This window comes from Zootoca vivipara, chromosome 9 (assembly GCF_965207765.1).
Source record: "Zootoca vivipara chromosome 9, rZooViv2.hap1.1, whole genome shotgun sequence".
NCBI classification, from domain to species: domain Eukaryota; kingdom Metazoa; phylum Chordata; class Lepidosauria; order Squamata; family Lacertidae; genus Zootoca; species Zootoca vivipara.
The window spans coordinates 59,467,602-59,494,771 of NC_142592.1; the positions used below are offsets into that span (position 1 = coordinate 59,467,602).

A 27,170-nucleotide genomic window follows, 5' to 3' on the forward strand; every position below is an offset into this window, starting at 1 on the left:
TTATGTCTGAGCTTTCTTCCACACAACGTAAGAACTACTTCCAGAACTACAGTGGAATATGGGGCAAGTTTAGTGCTTCATTTCCATGTTATCTGCTTTCAGAAACAATCTGTTTGCAAATAACATGGAAATGAGTGCTAAACTTGTGCCGTATTCCACTGTAGTTCCCGCAAGTGGCATTTACATTGCGCAAAAGCACAATTATAATGCAGAAAGTAACAGGTAGTAAAACGTCAGGGAAATGGAAAATGCAGCCTATATCCTGCTTCTTCCCCTCAGCATGTGAGGTTTTAATTGTACAAATGAGAGAAATAACATCAGGGTCAATATTTCCTTCTGTCCCTTACTGCTTCCCCTCCTCCATAATGACTAAGTAGCTAAAACCACAGCAAGACTCTGACTGGCTGAGAGCCAACCACACAAAAAAATGAAACAAAACACCTTGAACAGATCCCAACTAGATTTAATACAAATTATTATCCATTCTTTAATCATCCCCCCCTAATCTTGCTGGAATTTTATTATGCCTCACGCAATGCGCATGTGGTGCCTTTACATGCCTTAGATAATGTTCAAGTTTTGACGTAGTGGGGCCCACTCCTCGCCATTTTCATCCTCTAAATGATTGGGGGCACAGAAATGGACAGATTGCAACACCAAGACAGCGACTGGATGCGAAATTTGAGATTAAGAGCATGCCAGTCTCCTTAAGGGAAATCCACATGCATCAGTGGCTGTCCAGCTTTGGAAGGTCAAAAGTGGAACAGGGACCTAAGTGCCTTGCCATGTTGCTGGTCCTCATTGTCTGAAATTCTTAAATAGATTGCCTTTGAATATGGATGTTCCACATTGGTGTAATGGCTAATTACCATGGGTAGTCATGTCCTCTGTGGGCTTGCGACCATTGCTACATAAGGGCTCCATTGCTCCATCATTTAGGACTATCATTGCTCCATCATTTAGGACTAGACCACACTTCTGCTTGTCCATGCCTAGAAAAAAACGGATCCAACTGGTTTAGCCCTTGTCCCACTGCTTTCCCCTGGAAAACCCACTCTTTAGCGCTAAACCACAGCAAATGTCAGAGGAAACCTGATTCAGGTTTGCTCCAATTGAGCAGTTCCCCTAGGGGAAAGCGGCTGAGCAAGCAGAAGTCTGGATGAGCCCTTAATGATGCTCACTACGAAGAGCAAATGTTAGTTTTTGATATGATTCCACAGGTTATTAAGAACTGGTCCCTGGTTCAGACTTGGAGATATATAAAGAATAAGCTGGGTGATTTCTAGGCTCAGTAAGATCCACAGGCAATCCAGAAATCGATGTTCTCTACACAGCTGTGTTTGTTTAAATTATCACATGGGTTTGACATGATTTGCCACTTAGTTGGTGCGACTTTGCGGTTTCAGGCTATGCCTTCGGAATGTTTAGACGGACGTTACAGGAAAATTCTGGTGGAACATCATCTGTATAAGTGTGGTGCCCGAGCAGTAGAAGACCTATATCATTATTTACTGCACTGCTCCTTGTATTATGAACCAAGGGCATCGTTTATTCTGAATTGATTAAAATACCTGATGGGGATGGTCAAGCAAAAATTACACATTTGATTCCGACAAATCCCTGACAAAGTTATGAGATTTCCAGTGGCTGCCCAAAAGCTGATGAGAAAATTTTATGGAGGTGAATATGTCAAACTGCAAAGATTTAATTGGATGATTTAATTTTAAAAACAATTTGGATGCTCTTAAAAGTATTGGTTCTCCGTTTGCATTTTAGGATATATTTTGTTTTATTTTTCCCTAACCTTTTCTACATTGCATATTAGTAGCAGGAAGAGTATTTTGGTATGTATTTTAATGTAAAGACCTATTTTGATCACCATTGTTCCTCAGTTTTGTAGGCATGTGTGTGCCAGGCATGGAGAGTCCTCCTCTTCCTTCGATAGTGTGCATGCACACGAAAGCTCATACCGATAACAAACCTAGTTGGTCTCTAAGGTGCTACTGGAAGTAATTTTTTTATTTTGTTTCGACTGCGGCAGACCAACACGGCTACCTACCTGTAACTGTTCACAGATAACAATTAACGAGCAGTTGATATATTTATTGTCCTTTTATTACAGCATCATGTTGCAGGCACAAATAAACAGCTCTCTGCAAGGAGGGCAGTTGACTACTCTAACCCTGCTTCCAGCGCATTTTAGGCACCAACGGGAAGTCCATCCCTCCCTCTGACTCCTTTGTCTCTGATACGTTCAGACCTCTGAGTCCGTGGGGAGTCTGAGTCCATGGGGGAGGGGTGTCCCCCACACTCTCAAGTGATGTCTCGACTAGCTACCCCCTCCCTTCTGGTTCCCTTGCCTTTATCTCAAAACTGGGTAACTCCTCCCTAAGCTGTTCAGCTTCTCTCTCTCTCTCTCTGCTTCTGAACACACTGTGGACAAGGGTGACTCTTCCCCCTCCATCCAGCTCTCCATCGGAGAGAAGCTGGTCTGCCATAGAATGCATCCCCCAGTCCTTATCTTTAGACCATTCCCTGACAGTTCGTATATATGATGGTGACTTTTCTGTGATTGATATGACCATGATGGTCAGAACAACAGTGATAAACAAAGTAGGTCTTCAGGGTTTCAGACTGACGTCTCCCACAACTCTACCTGGCGATTGAACCTGGAGCCTTGTGCGTGTAACGTAGATGTTCTACCACTGAGGTGGGGTAGTTAGCTTGACCTGATGTAGGGCAACTTTCTAGGTTTGCATGGCTACTCAGACATCAATGACTTAAGCAATGAATTGCAGAGTGGGTCACAGCCGAGACGCGTTGTTGCACACCAGGTCGCCAGTCAGGAACTGGAGAGATGGAGTATAATGGATCACACATCATCATGGGACAGCATCATAAAATCCACACACTCTAAAGAAGGTGAAACAAATACCACCATGTCAGTTCAAGAATTGAACTGCACCTGCTATGTAAGCTTCCAGAAACTATAACTGAGCAATTAAAAGTAAATGAGCAGGATTATATAAAGGTCATGGTTTTTTGGGGTGGTGGTGGAGGGGACCACCATCTAGATTATTGGGAATAACTGAGTAAGTGGATGGTATCAACACTGGAGAAGATGACTGGTAATGGAGATATGCACATTTTCTAGTCCTGATTTCTTCTCCTGCTACCCTTCCTTGGGAAGGAAGGAAGGAAGGAAGGAAGGAAGGAAGGAAGGAAGGAAGGAAGGAAGGAAGGAAGGAGCAGCAATGTTGTTCAAAAAATTACAAGACCTAAGAAGGATGCTTCCCATTAAATAACAGGGTGGTGCTGGCTTTGCAAAGAGATTTCCGTGTAAACAGAAGAAAGTTTCTTCATTACACCATCCGCCCTCCCCTCTGGTTGGCAGGTTCCCCCCATGAAGTCTTTTATTTCCTGGGAACCAGCAATTAAGAAGATCAGGGCTTTAGAAGGAAAAGAGAGAGGGAGAGGGAGAGAAAGAAAGAAAGCTTTATCACATGCATGCTGTCCAACTTGCTGCATGTCGCAAAGAACGATCTCAAGAACTTTTAAACCATTTTCTGCTGCGAAGAATTCCAGCTCCTGCTTTGCTCATGTCCTTTGTGTGTCCTGGAATTTGTAGCGGGAGAGAAGAAAGACCAGACTTGAAGGTGGAGGAGTAAACAAGAAAGGACCGACAGAGGGTGATACTGACCACACAGGCAAAACAAAGAACTGTTCTCCCCACCCCTTCGGTCTTTCTTGTCTCCTCTTTCTACCTCCAGATATAAGATCTACCTCACTGCATCGTGTCTCAGACTGGGGTTTCCCTCAAGATTCTTCCATTTTAAGGCTAGGAGAAGAGATACATATTTGTTTCTGAGTTCACCCCCAGAAAAGAACCACCAGGGACTGGAGGTCGCTACTGCCAAGGTAAGGTTGTGTCTTCATCTGCTCTTCTCAAAAGTTGCCTTCCTTCTTTGTGGACAGAGGCCTTTATCTTCTCATCACCTGCATAGCTGCCAAGTTTTCCCTTTACTCGCGAGGAAGCCTATTCAGCATAAGGGAAAATCCCTTAAAAAAAGGGATAACTTGGCAGCTATGATCACCTGTGAGTAAGAAAACACACACACTTTCATTCATTCATTCAACAAAGGGGACTGTATAGAAATATGACTTTTTCTATCATGTCAGAGCTTACAAAGAAATGAATGGTTCTTTAGAGAACATTGTTGTCACCATAGCTGCCAACTTTTCCCTTTTCTCGCGAGGAAGCCTATTCAGCATAATGGAATTTCCCTTTAAAAAAGGGATAACTTGGCAGCTATGGTTGTCACACTGGTGCCGAAGAACGAGAAAGAGGGAATGGGGAAGCTATGAACAAACTATTTGCAATCGTTTATTGGTCGTGGCAAAAGCTTGAAAATGATTCTGGTTAACGTGAAAGCCTCTGCATGATTGGAAAGCTCCTGTGCCCTTGGAATTCTCACTGATACCTTAGAATTTTTAGCGAAAGCACTGCTGTATGGTAAGCTCCTTGGAGGCAGGGACCTGCTTCATTATTATTATTTTTTAGGGCAATTTTTAAATTTATTTTTAAACAACTACCAAAGCAAAAAAACCTTGTTATCCTTTAAAGGGCAGCGTACATTGATGTATCTTGATCATGGTTGATCATCATCATCATCAATTACAATCTTCTGAAGTGTTCCTTTAGAATTAATAACACCAGTAACGACAGTTTATTTATTTGCTGCTTCTTTTATTAAATTTGCATTCCAGTTCTTCCTCCAAAGATTACACGGAAGTTTATCAACACAGAACACAAAAGTCAGTACATAAACACAGTATCTATTTAACGCAAAAAAAATAAAAAATCGGATGCAATTATAATAAGAAATGCCTAACAAAATACAGATTCTTACAGAAATTACAGCACGGTAACAGCCATGGCCACAATATTTTAATAATTATTATTAATGTTGATGTTTTCAAAAGATGTACTATTCAGAGAAGTTTGCTTTGTGAATAATAATAAAGGGATTTAAAATTGTTAAAGGTTCTTAAAAAACAACAACCCATGGAGCTTCTCAGAATGGCGCACTCTTTGAATGTTCATAGGCCCTCTGTCCTAATGTTTGCTTCTTGGCAAAATCGCTTCCCATTCAAACCACGGTTTGGGAATCTCTGGGGTAGTGACTTAAGGTGGGATACCACATTTTCAGAGTGGCAAGAGAGGCTTGATTATCTTTTCAGCAGAGTGCTGGATAGACATGAGAAGTGAAAGTGTGCAGACCTGGGAGGAGAAGATTCCAGCTAAAAAGTGGCCATGGTGTGAGCCAGAGTTTTTGTGAAGGGGACAGAATGGCTATATTTTTGATGTTTTTATTGGTGTTTTTATTGACATTTGTATTGACATTATAATTTTGTATGCTCTATAGCACCTTGCTGTATTTTTATGAAAGCACAGCCTATGAATATTCCAATAATATGATATATCCACCTACTTCAGTATTGTCTATTCTGCTTATCAGGGTCTCAAAGCAAGCCTTTCTCATCACTTGTTAACTTAATTTAATTTGAGTGGTTGGAATTGCTACCGAGACCTTTCTGAATGCAAGGCAGGTGCTCTGCTACTGAGCTATGATCTCTGCAAAGGAGCCTGTCTGCTGTGTCTCTGCATGATTATCTGCTCTGGCTTTGAATCTTCCCTATCAGCCTCAGCTGGAGACAAGATGTTCTGTCTCCATCTCTGCATCCGGTGTGGCTAGGTGACAGGAGCGAGCCACCCAACTTGGAGTTAACTCTGCATAGACTTGCCGGAGTGTCAGCCTTAATGAGCACAGCATCTCACCCCCAGTAGGTCTTGCCCCATGGATCAGTTGCCGAGACTGAAAGTCCCTGCCTCCCCACAGCCATCGAAGTTCCCACCTCTCCAGGGTTTCCCCCCCAAGCAATCAGAGACTGTGCCTCTGTGAATTCAACCCCTCCTCCACCATCTTCGTGCCTCTTCTGGTTCTGCAGGAGGGGAGACACCGGTGCTTCTTCACCAGCTGGACTCATCTCTGCCTCTTGGCCTCCTTCCTCTCCTGCTTCAGCTTCTGCCTCTTATCCTGGGCTTCTCTCTGCCACTGACTCTCCCAGCTCACTAAGTCCTGTTACCTCTTCAGCTTCTGACACCTCCTCTTCCCAGCCTTCTCCCTCTTCTCCATCTGACCACTCGTCATTGTCCCACTCCATAGGCTCTAAGCCTTCTATGCTTGGTGGTTCCCTAGCTGGTTCCTCCAACCATTCCTCTGCGTCCAACTAGTCCATGACTCCTAAGGCAGAGCTGCAGCAGAAGTGTCTGCCCTCTGAGGAGGTTGCCCACTGGATCTCTGAATGAGTCTTCCAGTCGGTGACTCCTGGCAGAAACACGACAGGGAGAGTGTCCCCTGGGGCCAGGTCATTTTTCCTCCTATACATACTCAGAAGTGCATTTCCAGGTGCAAAGCGAGCACCTTAGAGCACTCCCCCCCCCCCCGAAATGCTCTGCACCACACAGGTGTTCTGCTGATAATGTGATTCCTTAGGAAACATCTTTCACATTATAGAAAGATCTCCCTGGAAGTAATAATAATTAAACGGGTCTAGATAATCATTTACTTCTGTCTTTCAGATTGATTGAAAGGGAAAATTCAGATGGAGAATTCATCCAAAGAAAACACTCAGCTTTTTTCAAAAAACACAATCCTGCCCATTGACAGGTCTTCTTCAAGATCAGAATCCTCGGCTTCGAAGGAGAAAGGAACTATCTGTGGAGGAATGAAGGTATAGTATAAATTTAGAGCTGTGGATTGTGGACTTGGCTCATTTGAAGGGGCTGGGAATTTGTCACTGGGCACACCCAACCCCAATCACAGCATCCATTTAAAGCTCATATTTTCTCCTGCGAACTGTTGTTTACCCCCTCACAGAGCTATAATTCCCAACCAACCTGGGAATTGTAGCTCTGTCAGGGGAATAGGGCTCTCCTAAGAAGTCTCAGCGCCCTTAACAAACTACACCTCCCAGAATTCTTTGGAGGAAGTTGCGGCTGTCGAAACTGGTACCATAGTTTTTTAATGTATGGTGTGAGAGCGGCCTATGTCCGTCCCAATAAAAATGGGGCAAAAACTGAAGCTTGCTGCCAGTCTGGTACTGCAGAAGTGACTTTGGGGGGGGGGAATTGTTCAGTGCAGGTGTTCAGCTTGGCCGACGCAAAACAGCACTTCAGACTTTTGAATGCATCAAGGCATCTCTGAACTTGCGTTCTTGTTGGTGTGGCTGAGTCGTATTGCAAGACATGCACGCACCAAACTTGCACACAGAGGTCAACACCTTTTCCTGGCACCAGAGCACACGCTGTCGCAAAGAGACCAAATCGTCTCGTCCAAGTCTCGGGGCGGAATGGCACTTAAACTACCGGTACTTCCCCGCTTTGGAGAATTAAAAGCAAGTTGTGTTCATTAAACTTGCATTATGAGACAAATAAGATCATTCCCCCCTCTGCCTGCTTCAGAGGTAATCCGATTCCTTCACTGAATAAACCTTCAGTTGCCACTGAGCCATTAAGGAAGCGGCTTATTGCCTCCAAAAATAGACAGACAACCATATTAAAGCGCCAGCAATTTCCCCAGGGTTGGCGTTCTCTCTGCGCTGCATATAGGATTGCTGGCTAACCCGAAAAAAGGAGGCTTTTTGTTGTCGTCGTCAATGGATTTCAGCTATTTTAAACAGGTCAAGGACATGGAAACTTAGAGCCAGGGGCCAAACCTCTCTATTTGGCCCTCAGGACTCTTCCTGCACCACACCCCTTCCCTAGCCACACCCCTTCTCCCTAGGCCATACCCCTCACTGGCCCTGCTCCCAACCCCACTCCACAGCAGACCCAGGAAAAACTGAACTTTATACCCCAGGAAGCCAGGGGAATTTGCCACTGGGTCTTAGCTCATAGATCTGCACCCCATGCCCAGGAATCTCTGCTCCTAGGCATCCTTCAGATACCAGACCTTTATTTTAAAAATTCCTGCTGCTGGAAGAATGAGAAAGATTCAGTACCTAATTGTGCATATTAGGGACAATTCCATATGGGAAAATGTTCAATGAATTCACACTAAAATCCTAATGAATGTTCATTGTTATTTTTAAATTGGGGATATTTTGATGCCATATTTTAATTGTTATTTTGTAATATTTTTTAAAATGGATTGATTTTAGAGCTATGAACCACTTAGAAGTCATTCTGGCATCTAAGTGGTATATCAATCAATCAATCAATCAATCAATGAATCAATCCAACACTGGTGAAACATTTTTCATCTGTTTGCTCATTGCAGATTTTTCTTGCTGCATTATCGTTTGTTTACTTTGCGAAAGCTCTGTCAGGAAGTTACCTGAAAAGTACCATCACCCAAATAGAAAAAAGATTTGATATCCCTTCGTCTTTGGTTGGCCTGATAGATGGCAGCTTTGAAATTGGTATGTGACACACACCAAGATTTTGTTGCTATATAGGCACTTTGCAGATGACGAGCTAAGTGTGTCTTAAGTTAGCCTCTCCTTGCTTCTTAAAGGGAACCTTTTAATTATAATCCTGGTCAGCTACTTCGGAGCCAAGCTTCACAGGCCAAAGATCATTGGAGCAGGTTGCCTGATCATGTCATTCGGAACATTTTTGATAGCCATGCCTCAGTTCTTTATGGGACGGTAAGTACGCCACAATTTGTAGCTGCCGTTTCGCAAACAAATGTGCAAAGCTTAATCGTTCCTTCTATTTCCAAAGTTCAGGGGTGAGTACCATTCCTTGTGTAGATAAAATTGCACCATTCATGCTCAGGGAAACTCCAAGGTTTGCAGAACTATAGGCAACTTGGGGGGAAGGGACACACGGGGAGGCGGAGCCAGAGAACAGATTGAGAGTGCTGAATGGCCATGTAACGTTGAGTGGCTATTGGAGGGATCCCCACGCCACCCAGAAATTCAGGTGGAAAAATAAACGGAATAGAGTATTCTTTAAAGGGGGCATGGCTGGCTGGCTTGCATTTCATACTGCAATGTTCTGCACTCTTTTTATAGGAGGCAATTTATATGAGGGTGACTTAGAATGGAGAATAAGATTCTCTCCCTATGGGATTCCAATTTTGCCGCCTGTGGCACCATGCAGCTCAGGGCCGGCTCTACCATTAGGCGGAATGAGGTTCACCACAGTTGATATACATGAACTATTCATTTCGGTGTGGCCCTTGCCTTCAATTCAGGTAGCCTTCAATTCAGGTAGCCTTCAACAGGAGCGTGTAACAGGTGGTAACTTTGTAAAGAAACTGTTGGTTTTTACACAGCTATAGGTATGAGATATTTTCTTCCTCCTCCTCCAATTCAACTGTCAGCATCTCCCCGTGTCTCCAGGATCAGAACCAGCTGCCTGTCTCAGTCTTGGAAAGAGCTCAGGCACAAAACCATGCAGGTAAGAATAACAAAATAATAGCAGCACTACTCCAGGAAATATGATGTTGGTGCAATGATTCTTCTTGGCAGCTGCTTTGGTGTGATTTGATGGGAAAGGGTGTGTATATGTTGAAAGTCCCAGTAGTTGGATGTTTTGGGGGAGAATGATGTCAAAATACAAACGTTGGTCTCTTGGGTTTGTGTGAACAGGGTGCGAAAAGGAAACTGGAATTTCCATGTGGATTTACGTTTTGCTGGGAAATCTGCTACGTGGAATTGGGGAAACCCCGATCCAGCCTTTGGGGATTGCGTACATTGATGACCACGCCACAGAAGAGAGTGCAGCCTTTTACATTGGTATTTTGTTTTTCAAACCAGGTCGTATTTTCTTTTAGTTTCTCCCTCTGCCATATCAGATGGTTTGTCCATTCTTACTGGCCAGGTCAAAGTGCAATTTTTCAGCCTAATGTGCCTGTTCTGCTTCCTTTTTCAGGGTGTGTGCAGACGGTTGCAATAATAGGCCCCATCTTTGGCTTTCTCTTGGGGTCCTTGTGTGCCACACTGTATGTAGACATTGGCTTTGTAGACATGGGTGAGTCTGAGCAAGGCTGTTGAACACATCCCAATCTCTGAAGTGGGTTTGGCTGAAAGGCCCTGGGTCGTCCAGCGAGCTTTGTGGCCGAGTGGAGATTTGAACCCTGGTCTCCTCCGTCCTAGTCTTGACACTCTGACCACTGAACCGTTCCTACTGGTGGCTGACGTCTTCATTTCTTTCTCCCCAGACAGCATAAGCATAACTCAGAAGGACTCCCAATGGGTAGGAGCTTGGTGGCTTGGCTATTTAATAGCCGGGGTGGTCAGCATCTTTGCTGCTATCCCTTTCTGGTTCTTACCGAAACATCTTCCAAGACCAGACACCCGAAAGGATTCCAGCACTTCCTCTGAGCAGTCCAAGTTCATCAACGAAGATAACCGAGAACACCGCATCACCTACCAAGAGCAAGTGAAGTTTCTCGAGATGGCTAGAGGTGAGGCGATGTGGCTGGTGAACTGAGTCACATTCAGACTTTATAAAATCTCTTTTTTTTCAAATCAGCTAGTTTGGTAAAGCAGGTTCTCCCCCTAGAGGAGAACATGGGTTGCGGAAGGGTTAACAAGACATCCCAGGGTTAGAGAGGCGGGTCAGTTTGGACGGCCACATGTGTGATTGGTGGGTGTGCTGTTGCTGGGGAAATTTGCATGTAGCAAATGATTGATTGGCAGCCTTACCCTATATATGCTTAGCGAGCAGCTTTCAGTTCCACTTTTGCTGCTCGCAACAAATCTCCCGCCCTCCTCTAATTTTAGGCGTTCTTGCATTGACCTTGCTGCGCCTCTCATGGGGTCGCCTGTTTTGGATCAGGGGCCTGGTAGGAATTTTGCCACTTGGCTGATTGGCTGGTGCCAGGTGGTTTTTGCCTACTACGCTGCAATAAGTCACAACTTGTAAGGTTGGCAGTTAGGCATTGGTTCAAATTGGATGGTGGAGGGGTACGGATTTTGGTTGGGCCTGCCCCTCATGGTTGCTGCTGCCTTTAGGGGTATTCCTTTAAAGGAATCCTGGGGCTCTACATGTTTGTTCATTTATTTCCGTTAGGGGCCAGGGCCCCTAGCCAGAGGCATGAGCCTCGGGGAGCATCTGAAGGATGAGGTCAAGGGTGTGGGCCCCTGCCCCGATCTCTCCCAGAGGTGCTTACCTACTGGCTCCCCTACTAGGCTAGTGGGAGTCAGATCTGTCCCAGGCGGGGGACAGATGGCAAGAACCAATGCCTAAGCAACCACTCACATTCAGTTGTATTTAAATAAAGTTGTGGCCAAATTAATGCCCAAAACCTTAAACTTAAAATATTGTGTGAAGTGTGAGTTATTGGGGGTGATGTCTTGGAACCTCGGCACGCAACAGTCTCTACTGATTACCCTGACTTGCTTTCCTACCCTTGGGTGATGAACCATCAAATGAGTGCATTGAGGACGTGGCTGAACCACATTGCATTGAGCTTAGTGTGAACCCTGCAACGTCTTTGAAAACAATTTTGCATTGCGTGTTGTTTTCTAGCCACTTTCTCAATAGCAGGCCACCATTTTGTTTTGCAGATTTCCTGCCGTCGCTGAAAAGCCTCTTTGGGAACCCAGTTTTTTTTTTATACCTCTGCTCTAGCATCACCCAGTTCAATTCTCTCATTGGCATGGTGACTTACAAAGCAAAATACATTGAGCAGCAGTTTGGGCAATCATCTTCGAAGACCAATTTTGTCATAGGTATGAATGCCGTGCTTTTTCAAAACGATTGCCGTATTTTTCCATGTATAACATGCCCCCATGTATAAGATACCCCCCTATTTTGGGGGACTACAAATTAAGAAAATGTGGGGAGATTGCCCAGAGTTGTTGCACTTTTGGGGGGAGGATTGCCCAGAGTTGTTGAGCATTTTTAGGGGGAATTGCAGAAAATAGTTCACCCACATGATCTGCACAGCCACTCACATGTGTTGCAATAGCCGCTTACCGTCTGTTCTCTCGCTGGCAAAAGCCGGCAGTTGTCTGCCCAATTGCTGCAGCAGCAGCCAATCAACAACAGCCCTTGCCGCAGCCACCAATAGCACACCCAATATCCACTGACAATCTCTGGATCATGGCAGCAGCCAATCGTATAAGGCGAGCTCAAATTTTGAACCTCATTTTTTAGTAAAAGAACCTTGTCTGTTACACATAAAAGTACGGCATTTAAACAGATGCCACTCTGTGCTAGCTTTGCTGAGTGGAAGCTAGGTATGGAAACAAAGCATGGTTTTCAGGTCAGAGCTTTCTTTGGGTATGTCAAAGGCTGCAGAATTGCGATGCAAACATGGAGCTTCTTATATATACCAAGGGTTGGCTCCCATGCTAGTTCTCTTCAAAATACACTCAACTGAAATTAATAGCCCTGATGGACTTGGGTCCATTAATTTCAGTGGATCTGCTTTGAGCAGAACTTAGCTGGATGCTACCCAAGTGTTTTATTTTTGGACCAGTTGCATTCTCGTTCCTCGAAGATGGAAGTTGGAATTTCTTGGCATGGCACCTATTCAACTAGTATAATCTGTGAATGCTGTTGAGGAGGAGAAAAAGCACTCGGCAGCAATTATTGCCCATAACACAGTGCCTTCCATTGTATGTCAAGCTTTTCTTAGTGCTAAGCCTCTAGCTATGTGTGAAACAATTTAAGATTATGCAAAGCAGAGGAAGTGCCACGAAGAATAGGCAAAATGTTTATTGCTGTTACTATAGGGCAACATTCACTGATCTGGTGTCCCCCCCAGACTTTTTGGATTGTTGACCATGCTGCCTGGGGCTGGTGGGAGTTATAGTTCAAAACACCCAGAGGGCACGAGTTTGGCAAAGACTGCTATAGCATAATAATGCAAGACACCCAAACAGGTCCCGATATGTTGTCTTTGGGCAGTAGGGAGATGAGAGGGGATGAGGGGAGAGAGAAATAGTCTACCTCAGATATTTCCACATCCAGCAACTTGTAAAAGTATATTAAAACTAGAGGGGGTGTGCCCAGTGCTGCCCAATAATTTTTAGAAACCAAAACATATTGTGATTTTTTTAAATGGATAGTATAATTTATGAGCTTGGACCCGTCGTGCCAAAGAAATGGGTGAAGTCAGGCCAAAGTCACCATCTTGAATCAAAATGGCGCCTGGCATCCAAACTTCAATTATCCTCCAGTAGATATTAGGGTTAATTCAAAACAGGGAGTGCCAGCTTCGCCCTGTGACTGTAGGTGCGTGGAGCCATGGGTGCCATGCAGCGTGCAAGGCCCTAACACCAAAATTTGTGGGTGCCAGGCCTCTTCATGGGGAATTTTGTGGTTGCTCAAGCACCCAGGGCCCCAGGGAGTTGGCACCTATGAGTCCCGGGGACCAAATCCAGCCCTCCCAGCTTCTCTATTTGACCCTGGGAACTACCCTCGGGCTTGCTGTTTTTCATACCCTCCCTGAACCTTTATTCTTGGCTGGAATGTGTCTTAACTCTGTTAAAAGGCTTGTTTCTTGCCTGGGTAGAGACTAGAGAAGGACCTCTGAAATGTGTGCAGGAACTCAACTATTGCATAAAGGCAAAACTGACATGATTTGCTCCACGAGTGTTTCCCTCTGGGTCCAATTCAGAAGGTATGGAATACCAAAATCATGGGCAAGTGCGATACGGAATGTGTCTCAAAGCCACATCCAAATGATCATTCAAGAAAGAGAATTGAATGATTTTTACACAGCTGAGGCACTGCTACTGCAATTTGGGTGATTGAGGGCAACGCTACAACATTCCCGGGGGTGTGAATAGGTCGTCCCCCGTCCCCAGTCTACGGATTATCCTTTAGCAACAAGTACTCTTGTAGAGATTATTTGCTCTTTACTGAATGAATAACACTCATAGACTGAATGTATGATCTGAAGAAGTGTGCATGCACACGAAAGCTCATACCAAAATAAAAACTTAGTTGGTCTTTAAGGTGCTACTGAAGGAATTTTTTTTATTTTACTCATACACTTGTACCTGATTTTGACATTGCATACATTATGTAAAGACTATATTTAACGAAATGGACACTTGGTGGAATGTAAATGTCTTTTTTTATATTTTGCCTTTGGGAAATTCTATATCATTACATACAGAGTTATGTGAGCTGTGTCTCTGTATTTCTCTATATTCCTTTGCGTTGTGTTCCAACAGAAGGAGCAATAACTGGCACTGGCTGCTTTTTTTTTAATTATTATTGGGCTACCAGAATTTTTCAGGGGAATTCTATAGGTCGCTAAAAACGAGACCACACCGTATTGATTTTCCTCTTTGTTTGAGGGGCTGTAGGTCTCATCAATATCCCTGCTGTGGCTTTGGGAATTTTCTCCGGAGGGCTGATCATGAAAAAATTCAGGCTGAACGTTTTGGGGGCGGCCAAGCTGTCCCTGGGATCCTCCTTCTTTGGCTACCTCCTCCTCCTGCTGCTCTTTGCCATCGGCTGCAAGAATGCTGACGTGGCAGGCCTGACCGTCTCCTACAAAGGGTACGTCCAGCTGGGCTGCGGCGGGGCTGGGGAGTGGCTTTGGTGAAATGCTCTTCGAAATGGACCTGCAAGAGCACCTTCTTCTTATACTTGTGTGGACTAACTTGACCGCTTTCATCTAGGGAACTCACAGCTTTCCAAGTGCCGCACAATGTTCAATCTGCACTGGCAAGAACTTGTTTTTCATTAGTGTAGCGGCACCTGCTCTCTGGAACTCCCTGCCTTTTGATATTAGGCAAGTGCCTTCATTGTAGTGTTTTTGATGTCTGCAAAAACCAGTTCAGTTTAGCTTACTAATACATGTGCTTTTATTACATACATGTGGTTTTTTTAAAAAAAAATCTGTGGATTTTATCTATATTTATGATAAATTTTAGTAAATAAATAAATAAAAGTTTTGAAAATATACTGCAGCTATAGTGGTGCCTCACAAGACGAAATTAATTCATTCCGCGAGTTGCTTTGTCTTGAGATAATTTTGTCTTGTGAAGCGCAGTTTGCTGCGGCAAAAAACAAACAGACAAAAAACCACAATTTTTAAAGAAAACTTCGTCTTGCGAGTCACCAAAAACATCACAAAACGCTTTCGTCTTGCGAGTTTTTCGTTGTGCGAGGCATTCGTCTTGCGAAGTACCACTGTAATGTGCTGCTTTTCACTGCTACTGAAGTTTCCTGCAGCACACAGACTCAACATGTGTGTGATCTACCAGCTGTGTTCTCGGCCATGTGAATTTTTCAGAGAGTCTTAGTACCAGCACCATGCATTTAGAGCACTCTTGTACCACTTTAAGGGGAAACACGCCATGCTCCTTCTGGCGTAGTTCATCCACCTTTGGTGCCCACCCTGTACTCAGCCCTAGAAGCCGTCAGCATGTGACAACACAGGAAGGGCTTCGACTGGCCAGCTAATCAAGTGAGGGTAGCTGATAGGTATAAAACTCTTGATGCGTTAGGGCAGGCGTCCCCAAACTTGGCCCTCCAGCTGTTTTGGGACTACAACTCCCATCATCCCTAGCTAACAGGACCAGTGGTCAGGGATGATGGGAGTTGTAGTCCCAAAACAGCTGGAGGGCCGAGTTTGGAGATGCCTGAGTTAGGGGTTTCCCCTGCATGCATGGGAGATTAAGTGGATGAGACCAATAGTGGGTCCACCAATCAATCAATCAATCAATCATCAATCAATCAATAAACTTTATTTGCATAGCCAACAGCCATAGCAACAGAATACACACAATATACAATTAAAAGCAGCATGGATAAAAGGATCAATCATATATCTATGACTGTCGTTCAAAAAGTGGCCCTTAGTCTCATTGCACCCTCGATGAATCTGGCAACTTTTGTTGTTATCAGGTCATTTTGGTCTGATAGAAGAAAGAACAACGTGGCCTCAGTTGGGCGGCCTGGGATAGTTAGAAGGAGTGGTGTAATAAGTTCGAGCCTCAAGTCTTTGTAGAGGGGACATGACAGAAGGATGTGAGCCACTGTTTCCGTGTTACCGATTCCACAGGGGCAGAGTCGTTTTTCAGTTGGAATCTTTTGAAATCTGCCCAACATTCAAGACAGTGGTTTCTGCATATCCTGCAGAGGGAAGTGAGGGGCAGATGGGGCTTGTCAACATGGAAATGTAGCCCATCCAGGAGAAGGAAAACTCTAATCCTCAACCTCCTTTGCCTTGTGGGATATCTAAGGAGTAAACTCTACACAAATCTGGAGTGGAGTCCCTAAGACGTTTGGATGGCACCTTGTACGGCTCCTTCTGGCAATTCCCGCAGCCAAGCTGGTGCCAAACGTCTTGCTCTGCTTTCCTTTGGACCACCTCAGCAAGGCCAAGAGCAGGGGGGACTTGTCATCTGGGCAGCCCAAGACCTCCATATACACTGCCCAGGCTTACACCCCAGGAAGGTCACTTTGGTGCTGCTAGTGCAGCAGCTCGACTTCCCCCATGGAGGCACACTCCATTGCCTATCGAGACAGACAGATGCCAACAAAATACCACTTTAAAAAGTCACGGCTTCCCTCATAGAATTCTAGGAACTGTTGTTTGTTAAGGGTGCCTCCGAGAGTTACAAGGAAACCCCTATTCCCCTCACAGAGCTACAATTCCCCAAGTTCACTGGGAAAAGGGGTTGACTCTGGGAATTGTGACTCTGTGAGGGGAATAGGGGCCTCCGCACAATTCTCCGCACTCTCAGCAAACTACAATTCCCTGAATTGTGTCGGGGAAGGTATAACTCTTTAAAGTGGTATGACATTGCTTTAAATGTACAGAGCAGGAAGGGATTTAGTCAGAAGGTAAACAGCTTTTCAAAAGATGCCTCACCCCCCCCCCCATACACACACTATTATAAGCCTTCTAAAATTCTGACTCTGGGATCAGTATTCCATAAGGGAAAACCATTTCCTCATCCAACCCCTGGTCTCAGAGACACAGCCTCTGGCGTACTGGAAATGTTAGCATCTTTGCCTTCAAAGAGGTTGATGGCAGCGCCTGGAACAGTAAACATGGAAAAGCTTTTCTCGGATAAAAGGATGCCATGTCCTCGAACGCAGGCTTGCTGAGCATGTTCGACATTAGAGGGGGAAATGCCACACTGTGGTGGCGAGGGAGAAGGAAACAGAGCTTGAATCAATATCCAGTTCATAGGCCTTCCTGTAATCTCTTGAAAGGTTGTGGTAATCACTGTTGGCAGTGACCCCATCGAAAGAGACTAATATAGAGTGTCAAATGACTTCGCCTGGCTGCCATTGGCCATTCTTCGATGAAGCACTCTTTCTTGAGTATTTTCTTATAACCTCTGCAGCCTAGTCCTAGTAATTCATAGCCCTGTGCACCTAGAGCTAGGGGTAAGGAAACTTTTTGACTAGATAAAGACCAGTTCACACCACACAGACGAACTCTGACAGGTGGGTTATGAAACCCACTTGTCAATCGTCCAATGCCATTATGACATCATATACTGTAAAAACCCCTTGTGTGGATTTAGCGCCTCCTAGTGGGCAATTGGGAACCGCAGTGCAAGGGGCAGAAGTCCCCAGGCGCTGACTGTTAAAACAGTTTTGGGAATTGTATTCCTGTGAGGGAAACAGGAGCCTCCAAACAACTCTCGGAACCCTTGACAAACTACACCTCCCAGAATTCTTTGGGGTAAACCATGACTGTTTAAAGTGGCATCATCACAATTTAAATGTATGGTGTGGGTGGGGCTGTCGATTAAATTATGGGCACCTAGCACATCATTGTTTTCTTTTAGAAAACAGGTGGAAGACATGCTTTTTTCCATCAGGTTTTTGGATGTGGAGAACGTCAAGGGTTGGAATTTTATGAATAGTTTGCTGCTGTTGTTACAGGTTGTATTGAAAAGTTTGCTTTTCAGTTCTTGTGTTGTACAGTTAGGATGTGGTTTTGTGTTGCAAACTGCCCCGCAGCCTTTTGGTGAAGGACTATAGCTGCGTCTGTTTTGGATGCAGAAGTTCAAGTTCAATCCATGACATCTCCAGGTAGCGCTGGGAAAGATAACACTGAAGAGCCACTGCCAGCCAGTGTTGACAATACTGATCTAGATTGGCCAATGGCCTGACTCCATATGAGACACCTTCCTCTGTATATTAATTAATTACATTTCCATTGACCAGGCTGGTTGGGGATAATGGTTACTGGAGTCTGCAATGTTGCCCATTTACTTCTGTGACCTAAGTGGAAATTCTGTGACTATTGGGTTGTATCCAATGGAGTATTAGTGGCAAGGAGAATTCTCCCCTCCTCCCTCCCTACACAGAGACAGCTTGCTAAGTGGGGCATAGCTGCTATGCTATCTTTTTTGGCTGGTGAGTCCCTGTTGCTTACCAGGAGGGAGGCTGTGGGGAGGTCAGCACGGTGCAAACGTACCCAGAGGACTGCGGGACTGGCTCCTCCAGTGCATTTGCACCGTGCTGACCTCTTTGCTCTCTTCCTCCTCTTCCTCCTCCTCTCTGGAGAGCCCAAAAGTTTGCATAGTGGCTGCACCCCACCTGCAGAACTGCTTCTGTCCCCATAGCAGCCTCCTGCATACTCCAAAATGCCTCTCCTAATTATTTCCCCCTTCCCTTTCTCCAGCCACAAACAGGTGGAACGAACTCTGTTTTCGGAGTGCAACTCGGGCTGCATCTGCTCCAAGAATGAATGGGATCCCATATGCGGGGAAAACGGAATCACCTACATCTCGGCTTGCCTTGCTGGTTGCAAAACATCCAATGGAAGTGGGAAAGACATGGTAAGTGGCTTCTTTCTCACTGGCCCTTCCTCTGCTTTGATAAGTAAAGGACTAATTCACATGTTTTTGCAATGTCCTATACTCACAAAGTTTTGGGAGAAAGTGGTGAATTATATAAACATGACTGCACAAAAAAAGCTAGAATTTTTGGAGGATAATATTTTTTTGAACTACATACCAGCTATATCAAATTTGACAGCTGGACAATGTTAATGGATTCTCTGTGACCTTACTGTGGCCAAAAGGCCGATGTTTCTGCATTGAAAAAAATAAAAGTGCATGGCTCCATTTATTCAGTGGATTGAAGGCATGACTACACTTGCCACCTATGCGTGGATTGCATATAGATGTAGACTTTCCACGGGGAAGTATAATGGGATTTGGAACTCATTTATATGAAATGCAGTAGGTCAAAATGGTAACTGTTAACTGTTAACAATTGGTATAGGGATCTACTACACCTTTTTGCATTTTTCTTTCTTCACAAAATACAACACCTCTGCTCTATCAAACCTGATTTCATTCCTGGAAAGACAACTTTCTTGAATAGAAGGACATAGATTATTGTGTTTTATTTTTCTGTTGGAAGCCGCCCAGAGTGGCTGGGGAGACCTGGCCAGATGGGCGGGGTATAAATAATAAATTATTATTGTTATTATTATTATTATTATTGTTATTATTATTATTATTATTATTATTATTATTGAATCCAACCCATTTTGACCTTAGTCAAATGTCATGGTGTCAAACTGTAATGACAGGACTTTTGCAAAAGTGTATTGCTATCTGAAGTCGTCACTGTGTCCCTTCCAGCATTCAAAAACTTCTCACAGTTGGGAATGTTTTGCTTTTAAAACTGTTAGGAACAATGTGCTGGTTTTATTTTATTTTTTAAGGCCTTGATTTTCTGTAGCTTTGGTCCATGATTAGCCTTGCATGTCATATTTACCACACACTAGTTTCTGAACCCACATTTTTACGTGCTTCGTTCCAGATATTTTATAACTGCAGCTGTGTGGGGAACACGGAATTGTCGTCAAGGCAGTCTTCAGCTGTGATGGGACCGTGCCAAAAAGGAAACGAATGCCCCAAAATGTTCCTCTATTTTCTGGTTGTATCAGTAATCACATCTTTTACCCTGTCCATTGGAGGGACCCCTGGATATATTTTACTCCTACGGTGAATAGCTTTGTCATTTCCACTAGATGCAATACGTATCCCTAAGTGCTAAAGGGAATTATGTAGGAATGAAAATTTAGCAGGAGGGGACAGATCAGTCTATGGCTGTGTCATTGTCTCACGTGCTCACTGATTCCATCCTATTTCAGCATTAATCTGCATTTTGTGTGTGTCATATTTATATATATTATTTATATAACACACACACACACACACCTTCCCATGCATACATGATTTTTCAAAAACTTAATTTAAATATGTAAAATAAAATTTATCTCATTGCACACAGTTCTCAACATATTTTATCCTAAAATGTGTGCTTTAATACTTTTTGGTAACTTTTTTTCCCCACCCAGGAAGTATGGATCAGAAATCAAATTCCTCAAGCATCCTTTGCCATTGGCGTCAAATTCCCCCTCCTCTCCTTAACAGCTAGCCCAGAAGTAGAGCGCCTGATCTATGTCTAGCAGAGGGCCTGAGTTGCCCCAGATTTTGTTGGACTTAAGCTCCCAAGCCAACTGGGGCTGATGGGAGGTGGGCTCCAGCAACACCTGGAGGGCAACAGGTTTTCCAACCGGGATCTAGTGGAAGTTGCCTGATGCTGACGTGATGGTTTTCTGCATTTTTGACATGAGAAGTTGAGCCAGACCATTGGTCCATCTAGCTCAGCACTTATCTACCCCAGGGTTTCCCAAACATGGGCCTCCAGCTGTTTTTTGGGGGCTACAATTCCCATCATCGCTCACCACTGGTCCTGCTAAGTAGGAGTGATGGGAGTTGTAGTCCAACAACAGCTGGAGACCCAAGTTTGGGAAACTCTAATCTACGCTGACTGAAAGTGGTTCTCCTGGATTTCAAGCTGGGTTCTCTCCCAGCCCTACCTGGAGATGGTGGGGATTGAACCTGGGACTTCCCTTATGCAAGACAGATGCTCTACCACTTGAGTTACAGCCCTTCCAGCATTCCATAGCAGTGGCTAGCAGTGGAAAGTGGGGCAGGAAACCACAAAACATTTTGTATTTATTCATTCATTTCATAAAATTTATGCGCCACTTGATTGCAAAAACAAAAAACAAACAAATGAAAACAGCAACCCCTCAAAGCGTTATACCGAAAGCTAAAACAAAATAATAATAATAATAATAATAATAATAATAATAATAATAATAATTAATAATAATATAAAAATTCATTCCAGTAGCACCTTAGAGACCAACTAAGTTTGTCATAGGTCGTGTGCATGCACACTTCTTCCGAAAGCTAAAACAAGAAAACTGAGAGAAAATTACAACCCTCCTTATGAAGGTAAAATACTGAAGCCGATTAAGACCTCAACTTTCTAAGCATCCAGGTAGGCTTGTCGAAACAAGAATGTCTTCAGCAGGTGCAGATAAAGAGGTAGGTGAAGGCGCCTGCTTGGTATCAATAGGTAGGGAGTTCCAAAGTTTAGGAGCTGCCACACTAAACGATTGAGTTCTTACAAATGCGGAACATTGTGGGACTGTGCTGCAAATAAGGTCTGCGAACTTAAAAACAATGCTGCCGAGTGGAAGCCAGGCATATATAGTAAAGGTAAAGGACCCCTGGACGGTTAAGTCCAGTCAAAGGCGACTATGGAGTTGCAGCGCACATCTCGCTTTCAGGCCAAGGGAGCCGGTGTTTGTCTGCAGACAGCTTTCTGGCCAGCATGACTAAACTGCTTCTGGCACAACGTAACACCGTGACGGAAACCAGAGCTCACAGAAATGCCGTTTGCCTTCCTGCCACAGTGGCACCTATTTATCTATTTGCACTGGCATGCTTTCGAACTGCAAGGTTGGCAGGCACTGGGACAGAGCAACGGGAGTTCACCCTGTCGTGGGGATTCGAACCACCAACCTTCTGATCGGCAAGCCCAAGAGGCTCAGTGGTTTAGACCACAGCGCCACCCACATCCCTAGGCATTTGTAGGAACAAGGGCTGAACCAACCAAGTCAAGGTCTCTCGTTATAGGCCTTCACTAAATGTATGGGTATCGGGGGTGAAGCTAGCCGGGTGCCACATATGGGGCAGGGGCAGAGGGAGAGCCCTTGGTCTTCTTTTGCATGCAAGTGTCTTACAGACAAATAATAGGTTCACTGAGTTTCTGTTACTGGGATTTGAAAGAGAGGGTTTATATCGCATCTGAGCCACCATTGGACGATACCAACATTCTATCCACATTTGTCAAATGTGTGCTGTTTTTTAGGTCCCTGATTTGCCAGGTGCACCTGATAAGCTGATCAAAGTTTTACTGCTGGTGGTACATTTCTTTTGTTACCACCTGCAAGATTGGAAAATGCCCCAATCCCTCCTCTTTTTCGTTTTTCGTGTTTTGGAGGCTTTCTTCAGTTGTGGAAGCTTTCTGATTTTAAATTAAGCATTTGGGATTTTAAAAAAAGACTAGCAGACCACCTGATGGAAGCCTGTTTCTGAAAATATTTCTTCGTATTAGATCTGAGAAGGGTTTACTGTAATAATATTGAACTTCCAAGTGTAATTCATCTTAGACTCCTAAAGGTGGCAGTATAATGCCAAGACTAACTCCTGAGACTTTTAAAGGGGAAGCAATTTTATTTATAGATGTAGCGTATATGAAAAGGTTTATGCAGATGTAGAAATGGAAAAGCCCCAATAAATTATTCGTTAAAAATTAGAATGAAAAGGAATCACATATACAAGAATATAAAGCAGATCCAACAAGCCTGATGCCTGCCTACCACTGGGCTAGAGTTTACTAGCTTCTCCAACCCTCTTTCCACCCCTGCAAACCCCTCTCACTTTCTTTGCTGAGTCACAACTGTCCTGTAAAAAGTACAGGCAGTTCCTCCTTGAGATAAGCACTCCTTTGCAGCTAAGTTCACGCAACAATGTGTTTTGAACGTCATGCCTTTTTGTGCTTCATATATTTCAGATGCATCAATCCACACCTCAAATCTTTTGCATTGGGCATCTACACTTTAGCCATCAGAGTTCTTGGTAAGTATGAGTCAGACTCTGCGTCTCACTGGCATTTATTCATTTGTTGCATTTATCATAATAACAATAACAATAACAATAATCTGGGCGGCTTCCAACAGAAAAATACAATACAATAATGGATTAAACATTAAAAGCCTCCCTAAACAGGGCTGCCTTCAGATGTCTTCTAAAAGTCTGGTAGTTGTTTTTCTCTTTGACATTTGATGGGAGGGCGTTCCACAGGGCGGGCGCCACTACTGAGAAGGCCCTCTGCCTAATTCCCTGCAACTTGGCTTCTCGCAACGAGGGAACCACCAGAAGGCCCTCGGTGCTGGACCTCAGTGTCCGGGCAAAACGATGGGGGTGGAGACGCTCCTTCAGGTATACTGGACCGAGGCCATTTAGGGCTTTAAAGGTCAGCACCAACACTTTGAATTGTGCTCGGAAACGTACTGGGAGCCAATGTAGATCTTTCAAGACCGGTGTTATGTGGCCTCGGCGGCTGCTCCCAGTCACCACTCTAGCTGCCACATTCTGGATTAATTGTAGTTTCCGGGTCACCTTCAAAGGTAGCCCCACGTAGAGCGCATTGCAGTAGTCCAAGCGGGAGATAACCAGAGCATGCACCACTCTGGCGAGACAGTCTGCAGGCAGGTAGGGTCTCAGCCTGCGTACCAGATGGAGCTGATAGACAGCTGCCCTGGACACAGAATTGACCTGCGCCTCCATGGACAGCTGTGAGTTAATTGAATTTGTATACCGCCCGTCACCCGCAGGCCTCAGGGCAGTTCGCAGCAGCACCCATTGGAAGGTTTGCAGTGCCACATCATGACTCTGGATTTGCATGAAGTCACCTTAGTGGCTGTGTGGGGTGGGAAGGGGGAAGCTCTAGGGGGGGTGTCAATCTCAGGGTTGTGGGTTCAAGTGCCACATTAAGCAAAAGATTCCTGCATTGCAGGGACTTGGACGAGATGATCCACGCAGTCCCTTCCAACTCTACAATTCTACATATGACTATGAATGGCAGGGGAGTTGATGGGCAGAGTGACCCTAATATATGTTTGTTTTTCTTTGTACAGCCGGAATCCCGGCTCCAGTGTACTTTGGAGTCTCAATAGACACAACATGCCTCAAATGGGGAAGCAAAAGATGTGGAGGCCAGGGAGCTTGCAGGCTGTATGATTCTAATGCATTCAGGTAACTGCGTTTGAGATTTTTCTGCATTTGTAACCCTCAGGTCTTCAGAATCTTCTCTGAGTTTATTAATAACTGGAGAACCTAGATCCTTTGGGAATCAGCCGTCAGTAGGTTGCTGGTCGCCTCTGATGTTATAGAGGATGTGAATAAGGAAGAGGAGTCCCCTCTGGCTGCCATTGGCTTAGCTGTTCTGAAGTCACAGAAGGGCACGACAGCCTACATCTAAGCCAGCTAAATGCTGATAGAGAACTGGGAGGACATTTGCTTCTAAATTCTAAGGTCAACAAGCAATTTCTGCTAAATTAAAGGTTGCCCACAGTTCATGGCCTTACAAATAGCATGTTCTTAGCACAAATTGGGTGGTTGCCTGTAGATGGGAAAGCCATTTAACAGGCAAGCATTTGCTTAATTCTATTGATGTAGAAGATGTTTCATATTACCTGGCGCATGCCTGATGAAGCTGGTCTCTCAGCAGAGTTGGTGGAAGGATGTGCTGTAAATGACCTTACAAGAAAAAACAGAGTTCAATTCATATTAATTCAGAACATATATAGAACAATGGAATTGTTTTATTGTGATATTTTCAATATGGATCTTTACGTCTTGATGCTTATGTAATTGGGTTTTTTTCTAACTGTAAATGGCTCAGAAGCCCATTCTAATAATAATAAAAATAATGATCATAATCAATAATAATCACAATCAACAAAATATAACAATTCATAACAATTACAGGTATATTAAAATTAGTTTATAATTAATGATAATAAAATTGCTATTGTCTATTATATTTGTTGTTGTTTAGTTGTTTAGTCGTGTCCGGTTCTTCGTGGCCCCATGGACCATAGCACGCTAGGCACTCCTGTCTTCTACTGCATCCCGCAGTTTGGTCAGACTCATATTGGTAGCTTCGAGAACACTGTCCAACCATCTCATCCTCTGTCGTCCCCTTCTGCTAGTGCCCTCAATCTTTCCCAATATCAGGGTCTTTTCCAGGGAGTCTTCTCTTCTCATGAGGTGGCCAAAGTATTTAATTATATTTATTATAATTAAATATAAAGTAGTTAATTATATTTATTAATTAATAATAAATAATGCTTGTGAATTATGAATAATAATTAATAACAGCAGCAACATTACATAATAATATATTATATATTCAATTTGAACCAATGGCTTCAAGTTACAAGAAAGGAGATTCTGACATCAGGAAAAACTTTCTGACAGTAAGAGCTGTTCGATGGTACAGCTGACTTCCTTGGAAGCTAGAGATTCTGCTTTTTTGGAGGTTTTTAAGCAGAGGTTGGATGGTCAACTCTCATGATGCTTTAGCTGAGATTCCTGCATTGCAGCGGGTTGGACTAGAAGACCCTTGGGGGTCCCTTCCAACTCTTAGAGTATTATGATTCTATGATTCTAATATTGCACCTGAGAATTAGCACTAAGGCAAATCCATATTTTATCTGAAGAAGTGTGCATGCACACGAAAGCTCATAGCAATGACAAACTTAGTGGTCTCTAAGGTGCTACTGGAAGGATTTTTCCCCCCAACCATATTTTATGGTAATTCAGATAATTATGAGTTTTGGCAACACAATCAAGCAAAGAAGCATCAGTGCAAGTAATGGATTCAAAATTCTTCTTGCCTCACAGGTATATCTATCTGGGCTTGACTGTTGTTCTAGGCACCATGTCTACCTTCTTAAGTGTCGCTGTCTTGATCATCCTGAAGAAAAGATACACCCCACACAACGAAACCATCCCAGCCATTGGAGAGAGAGACAGCACCTCTGTTAAAAGCAGGAAAAGCGACTTCGTCAATAGCGACCACGTGATTCAGACAACCTACTGGCCAGAGAAAGAAACTCGACTTTAGGGAGACTCGATGTATTTTTAAGCAGTCTCTCTTCCAACGTGGAAAATTCTGGCCTATGTTTCATTATAAGTTGACGTGTTTGAATGAGAGAGCTGGGTGGGCGGGCACAACTTTTTGCTAAATACAATAAGCTTCCAAACACCTTTCTAGAACTTGTAGAGGCCTTTAAAAATGCAATATTGCATTTGCCTTTCTCAAAATACAGAACAAAACTCTTCCTTCTCCACATGAAACAAAAATCTGGCTTGATGAATGCAGCATTCCTTGAGAGAATCTTCCGTTTGGAGTGGTTGTGGCTGGTTTGCCATCTCAGCATGACTAAGAAGGCATTGTGCCCTTGTAACAATTGCTCCCATTTATTATTATTATTATTATTATTATTATTATTATTATTATTATTATTATGTTGATGTTTAGAGCAGGGACAAGAAACTTCGAGCGCTCCAGATGTTGTTGAACTACAACTACCCTTTGTAAAAATGTTATGAGAGACATTGCACATATCTTTGTAAACCAGGAAAACCTTTAATAAAAAATAATTTTTTTAAAAAAAAAACTACCATGATCCCTGGCCATTGACCATGGTGGTGATGGGAAGTGAAGTCCAACAATATCTGGCACGCCAAAGACTCCCCACCCCTGTTTTACAGGGCAAAATATCAACTCCAAGGCACTCATAGGATGACAATTGCTCACCGCTACACTTAAAAGGTGGGGCAAGCATCTTAGAAGCCTTCTGCGTCTGAGTGAATTCAACCTATGGTGGACTACTTAGCTGTCCAATCCCTTTATTTATTTTGGTTTGGTTTCCTATAGCACTCAGTATGGCTACCTGAGCTTGCGGGAACTATCAGCTCTCAACTGTGCACCTTCTTGGCCCTTGAGATTAAGCATCAAGACAGGAAAAGGGTTCGGTATTTTCCTTTGCTTCTGGAGAGAGCATATATGGAGAGGCCGAAGCGGGTGGGGTAGAGCAGCTACATTAGCTTCCTGGTAGGTGGACCATTGTTGCTTACCAGGAGGGAGATGGGGAGGGGCAAGGCAGCGCGGTGCAAACACACTGACAGGAGCACTGGCTTGGCTCCACTGGCGTGTTTGCCAGCATCTCTGATACCTTACAGCTCATTGTCCCACTAAGCTGCAGCAATTC

At 44.0% G+C, this 27,170-nt stretch overlaps 1 protein-coding gene across 1 annotated transcript; it reads left to right on the forward strand.

Moving 5' to 3' along the window:
* Positions 1–1,244: 1,244 nt before the first annotated feature.
* SLCO1C1 (solute carrier organic anion transporter family member 1C1) lies at positions 1,245–26,298 on the forward strand. Its single transcript, XM_088652454.1, has 15 exons — positions 1,245–3,918; positions 6,644–6,795; positions 8,343–8,484; positions 8,580–8,712; positions 9,345–9,469; positions 9,661–9,807; positions 9,944–10,042; positions 10,233–10,478; positions 11,584–11,748; positions 14,341–14,536; positions 18,633–18,789; positions 19,784–19,968; positions 22,901–22,965; positions 24,027–24,144; positions 25,798–26,298. Exons 2-15 carry the CDS (start codon positions 6,667–6,669, stop codon positions 26,018–26,020), a joined length of 2,130 nt encoding a protein of 709 aa, XP_088508580.1. The 5' UTR covers positions 1,245–3,918; positions 6,644–6,666; the 3' UTR covers positions 26,021–26,298.
* Positions 26,299–27,170: the final 872 nt, after the last annotated feature.

Coding starts and splice junctions, on each gene's coding strand:
- SLCO1C1 (XM_088652454.1), top strand. CDS start 6,667: ATGGAGAATTCATCCAAAGAAAACACTCAGCTTTTTTCAAAAAACACA. Junction 9,470..9,660: donor TCAGGCACAAAACCATGCAG/GTAAGAATAACA, acceptor TTGTGTGAACAG/GGTGCGAAAAGGAAACTGGA. Junction 9,808..9,943: donor GAGTGCAGCCTTTTACATTG/GTATTTTGTTTT, acceptor TTCCTTTTTCAG/GGTGTGTGCAGACGGTTGCA.